Below are 6,000 nucleotides of genomic sequence, written 5' to 3' on the forward strand. Positions count from 1 at the left end.
AAAAAGACAAATGAACAATGAAAATTGGAGTAAAGTATAGAACTCAAAATCCACTCCCAATAATGGAAAACGAAATTAGAATGGGAAGTGAAGGAAGCGACCGTTGCAGGAAAGGAAATGGCGAAGAGCTGCCATTACAACATCCGCTCCGTAAGTTAAGCACTATATCTCCTGTCCGCATATATTATTGGTAGCTTGTGGCATAATATTCTGCAGAGACAGTCAAGTAGCCTCCAAATAACAAAAAGTATCTCGCGCCTTATCTATACCTTGAAGGATTCGTACCGTGACTTGCTGCTGGTGTTGAAGATGGCTCATATCTGATAGATATTAATCGTTGTCATCAGGTAGAAGGGCCTTCAGCTGGCTCAGTTTATCTTCGCAGTTGACGTCCATTCTCATGAGGATATCCACCGCAGCATCCTTACTAATAAGCAACTGCGATACGAGCCAGAAATTGTAGGCTCCTTTGAAGAAACCCACCCTCTCCCATTCACAATTGGGTAGCTCGGCACGAAGAGAGATCCATAGCGATCGCCAGTGTTCAAGAGCAAGCTTGATCCGAGTGACAGTTCCGCATTCAGGTTGATTTGAGTTCCGTTTTCCTAATAGTGGCATCAAAAGGTTCATGTGCATATGGATATAAGAGTAAATTTCTAGACACGTCAGCCTCTTCTTTCATGAAATGGTGGTTCTGTTTGTATAACCTACGATGAATGAGAAGGAACATATCCATTATTCCCAAATGCAGAATGTTTGTCCCGCGGTGAACGAATAGCGGACGGACAGATCCTTGCTCCACAAAAAGGCTTTGGAAGGCCTGGTATACCGTCATCCCCCGGCTAAGACGAAAATCAGGCTCCAGAAACGGATTCCGTGCCGCAAAATAGGTTTCTTGACAGGGCAAGTCACATTGAAGTTCGATGTTCGTCAACCTCGAAGGATAATTTTGATAAAACGGCATTGCAGAGTCGATCATTGATATGACGATCATGGTTCTAGGCGACGTTAACTACACATATCCGACGACACCGTTGGGACTAACAGGGATCAAAAACACCAACCTTATCCGGCATTCTTTTTGAAGCCAAAGATATTCGCTCATTTGGTCCTCCAGGTCATGTCGGCATTTTGTCAGAAGCATTTGGCGTGCAATCTTTCCGCAAGTCAGCTAATTTATTACACCTATTAGAGAATCAAAAGGATATCATGCTGAACCAACCTTGACCACCTCCCCCAACCGAATCTGCACCATTCGATTCCTTGCAGTTCTACTTCCTCCCCAATACTGAACCAAAAAAATCAGATATCCCGCTTGGAAATTTTGAAAGGTCCTCCAGTCTGTTTTTATATCCACTTGGGCATGAGGCGCTTTGTATGATTGAGCAATTTCGAAATCTTGAGAAAATACTTCCGTGGAAAATATAAACGCCTCGACTAGATCTAGCAGCTTTTTCGCAGTGATCCTTTCGTTCGCGTTATCAGAATATATTGCTCCCATAAGGACAACAGCAGCAAGCAAATACGGATTTGCTGTCTCCGAATCGAACGACGGCTGGTGCATCATTGGACAGTTTTTGTGCCAGTTCCGAAAGTAGAGGGAAACAAATTTGTGGATTCTTTGTGTAGTTAAGAGATATCGCAACTCCTGAGAAATATCGATTGGTGTAACCTCGTCCATTTCAAGGGTCCACCATTTTGACAAAATTGAATTTATCAAGTTCGTCGAATAGGGGCTCTCGTGTTCAAAATATTGTTCTGTCGACGGGGCTAGGGGAAGCGCTTGAATGGAATTTGCAGGAGTTTGGGCATGGGTAAATGTTGTTGGGGTTGGATCAGGCTGTAAGCGCGGACCAATATTGTATCCGCCATTGAAAAATTGAAGGAATCCGTCATTGTAAAATGCCACGTCAACAGGCTGACTTTCAATGCCCGATACCGATACTGGATGATGGTTATGTGCGCTATTTTGCATACCTAAGGATGATTGGGTATTAACCGTCTCGTTCATGTGGCCGACGTTATGATTTTGATTGTTGTCAGCCCAGGAGAGCACCGGAGCCCTATCAGAGCGCGAAGGGAGGTGAAAGCCTTTCGTGAAGCTATCTGTGCCTCCATTGAGCAGGAACTTGACTGAGCCTCTCTCATAAGTCTGATCAAAATCATCGGATTTCGTCGAGGCTGCAAGTTGACAGTATAAAATTATTCACGGGGATTAGCGCATAAACAGTATGTCGGCTAGTATTTCAATGGTTAGAAGAGATGATTTACCGGTCCGAGTTTCACTATCATCGCCTGATTTTGAACGGTGACGAGTACATGGAATATTTCTCTTCACACATGCACCACAAGGAGAACTCCCATCGCACCGTAACTTCATGGATGTGCACTGTAAACATAAATTACTAAACTAGGCATATTGAACGGGAGAATAAGGAACTTTCTGATTCACACGCGTGACGCTTCCTGCCTCTTTGGCTAGTCTCCGGTATGAGTCGATCTCCTCGCTGGGGGCAATCTTGATAATGATCGCGCAAGTTATCGCTTTAGACGAAAAAAAAAAAATCAGAAACTACGGACAGAGAAAGTTAGCCGGGAGGAGCCTTACCAACGAGCGAAAGCAGCAGTGCAGAATATACAGGAATAGGGCCTAAGTCCAGAATCTATGTTACATTTCAGCATACAAAACGCCTAGAGTCGCAACATCAAAGTTGCAATGGAAAAGGACTAGGCACATACGGCGGAGCTGATGACGTTTAAGGTGGTCAACGCGAGTAAACAAGCGGTCACAAACGGTGCATCTGAATTGTTTTTCAGAAGCCGGCTTCATGACTCTATTTGCGGACATTATCAGGCACGGTATTCAACACAGTTGGAGGCATGTATATGTACTCTAGATACATGGAAGCACATATATCTCATGCCGGTTGGAGAAAAGAAGAAGTGAAGTCGAGTTAGGGCTCTGAGCGGTTGGGAAGAACTAACTAGCACTAGGATAAGGCACGTGCCCAGAACGCCTCAGCTCCTTAACAAGCTGAACTTCATCAAAATAAAATGAGGAGAGAAAATGATCACTGACATGTTATAGTAGATTTTCTGACCGCGCCTAACAGCCACAAAAACCCCCACGGATGGAATTCGTGCGAGGGAAAATCACTAGCAACCACCGTGTGACAGCACTGTGCTCTTCTTATTAGCGCCCCCCGCATAGAGCTTCCATGAGCCCAGAATCCTGACTTCGGTACTGCAGGCAAGCTCAGAGTGAGCTGTTACAATTTTGTGGGGAATGCAAGGATTAAGGAAACGTCTCTAGGATACAGGATCTACCTGCGCCTCTCAGGATTGGCTTGGAAGTCAAAGAAATTGAAAAAGTCCATGTAATCCAGCATGGAAGTTCGGAGCAACTAACCTTCAATGAAAAAGAGTGACGAATATATATATATATATTTCAACTTCCTAACAAGAGAGACCTGAATGATTAATTAAGAAAATGTTCATTTTATTGTTGTTACAACCCCATGTCTACGAGTAAAACCGCAATGCCCTCCGCCTTGAGAGTTCTTGCATGGAAAGGTTGTGGCTGTAAATCCTCCAAAACAGCTTTTCAACGCGCTTCCCTCCGAATTTCGAGTTCTGTTCATGAACTCAACTTCCAAGGACTCAGTTAGCTAGGGTGCAGAAGCCCCGGCTGGATAGGTGCGATAATGCATTGCACTCAACTACGGGAAACGCATTGCAAAAGAACTATCACTGCCTTCATACGATGTTTACCTATCCGTTGTAGACCGCCCAAACCGCTACGAACGGAAACCGTCAACCCTTTTTCTCATACCCTTAATCGGCTCGATCTGTTTCCCTTGTCCGCAGAGTTACTGCGAAGCTTAAGCACGACAAACCGCCTGATGGGAAGTCTTTCGCACACATGCCCTTGACTTTGCAACGTCTGTACCATGAGAAAAGATAATGCTGTCATATGCAAATAATTTAACCTCCCTCATTGATGGAAGTCATATCCTACCCCGCAACTTTGAAATGGTTCAAACTGAATAGCGGGTTTGACACTCTCTGCACTGAATGACCAACTCGCGTAGGGTATTTTGCTTTGACAGATCAAGCCATCCATGTCATTATCGGACTAGGGAGGGAGGAAAGAATGGTAAGTAAGTGCCCTTGAAATAAATTTTTTATCCTATTTGTGATTGGCTGCAGTTTAAATAACTCTGTTTCAACTTGCGTTTAAGAGACAAACATGGAGACCATTGGTTGGAATATAGTTGGGGGAATATATTTCTTCATGGATATCTATCATTCTCTTGAGTGTGGGAATACCTTTCGAGGCGTAACGCGATATTGGAATCGAAAGGTATCTCATCTAAGTAAAATCGCTTAGTTATTCGCTAGTTGGCTAACTAGGTTAACTAGTTAGTTAACTAGTTACTGGTTAATTAGAACCCGAGTTCCTCTCTCCACAAACTTAGAACCTTTGCCAGCCACCTCTCTGGACAAAACATCATTCTTGGAACAAAATAATTCTACTACAAAACCTGAACTAACTTCAGTATTGAGCCTGGCAAATGTGTACTCCGTACTGTTGAAAAACAAAATTCGATTTTCTGCCACGTCTTCCTCAACCAGTCTTCCTCGGTGATTTTTCGCCCCAAGTCCTTTGTTATATTGCCGTAAAACAACCTCAGCATGCCAGTTCAGCATTTCAATCGTGTTCCGCAGGCTGCGGTGAATTGGCGACCAGAATTTCGGTTAACTCATGGCGAGACTCCGCTAAACTGAATAGCGAGGTTCCATCCGGCTTCTCGATATCAGTTCTTGCACCATTCTCAACCAGCACCCTGAGTACTTTCAGTTCGGCACCATACAAAGCTCCAAATAGCACTGGGGTAACCCCATCAACCGTTCTGGCTTCGAGATCTGAACCACTTTCGATCAAAATTTGAACTACTTCACATCGAACGTCGGAGTCATACGGATCTTTGGCTCCGGCGTCTGCGTCACATTCTAGCAGTTTCCGCCGGCATTGTGTCGCGCAGAACCGTGGACTCGTGCCGGGCAAACAGTTACTGCGTTCGATATTTGCCCATAGTTGGACCAGAAGTCTTCCTCTGGATGCGAGATGCAACGGGGTGCATCCGAAGACGTTCCTGGAGTGAACGCTGGCACCATTTTCAAGCAGAAAACGGACAACCCAAGGGTTACACCCCGTTACTGCCTCGTGTAAAATTGTATTACCCACATCGTTGGAAAAATTGACGTTAGCTCCATTCTCTATCAAAAGTTTGACAAGTTGCGTATCTGGTTGGTTGACTGCAGCGAACAAGGGTGTCTCTCCACTCTTGAACATACTATCGATATACGCCCCCCTTTCGAGTAAGAACAAAAGCATTGCGTCACTTTTTGGGCAAGGCATGTCATGCACGCGCAGAGAATATTGCCGCCTAGATTCATTAGGGTGGCAGGGCCTCGCAAGCCATTTCTTGATTCTATTCCGAGCACACACAGCTTCTTGGAATACATTTAAGTGAGGGCATATCTTTGCTCTGATATGGATGTTGGCACCTCCATCCAGTGACTTTCTGGCAACTTCGATATTTGAATGACGTGCTGCCCAACGCAAGGCCGAAGCGCGACGGTGTTTAGCATTGAATTGATAGAGATAAGGATCCAGAATACAATGGAAGCGTCGATTTGTCTGAGAAAACCAATTGATAGCTTTCTGTGACTGCAGCTGCTCCGCTACATAGAGGATAACTTCGGTTGGTAAAGCGGCCAGCTCCACCATTTTGATATTGAGGCCAATTTTATCACAGGTGCAAGACACGTTTTCCGTTGCGGTTGTTTTAAGAGTTAGTGAAAGCTGCTCTCGTTTGGCTCTCCCGGTGGAAAGAGTCTGATATGATTATGTTAAGTTCCGATTTTCACTTGCTCATTCTACTATCTATATCTTTCGATTTGTGCGGTTATTACAAGTTCCTATATCTGTCTCTG

The 6,000-nt window shown here is 44.6% G+C and overlaps 2 protein-coding genes across 2 annotated transcripts; both read right to left on the reverse strand.

Moving 5' to 3' along the window:
• Positions 1-330: 330 nt before the first annotated feature.
• Positions 331-2,848, reverse strand: PAAG_04497 (hypothetical protein; the record flags this gene model as incomplete). Its single annotated transcript, XM_015845287.1, has 7 exons — positions 331-656; positions 712-998; positions 1,065-1,156; positions 1,223-2,181; positions 2,272-2,389; positions 2,441-2,544; positions 2,740-2,848. 7 exons carry the CDS (start codon positions 2,846-2,848, stop codon positions 331-333), a joined length of 1,995 nt encoding a protein of 664 aa, XP_015699513.1.
• Positions 2,849-4,711: 1,863 nt separating this feature from the next.
• On the reverse strand, positions 4,712-5,794 carry PAAG_04498 (hypothetical protein; the record flags this gene model as incomplete). The annotated part of the gene is made up of 1 exon (XM_002793542.1): positions 4,712-5,794. One exon carries the CDS (start codon positions 5,792-5,794, stop codon positions 4,712-4,714), a length of 1,083 nt encoding a protein of 360 aa, XP_002793588.1.
• Positions 5,795-6,000: the final 206 nt, after the last annotated feature.

The sequence above is a fragment of the Paracoccidioides lutzii genome, assembly GCF_000150705.2.
Source record: "Paracoccidioides lutzii Pb01 unplaced genomic scaffold supercont2.11, whole genome shotgun sequence".
NCBI classification, from domain to species: Eukaryota; Fungi; Ascomycota; class Eurotiomycetes; order Onygenales; family Ajellomycetaceae; genus Paracoccidioides; species Paracoccidioides lutzii.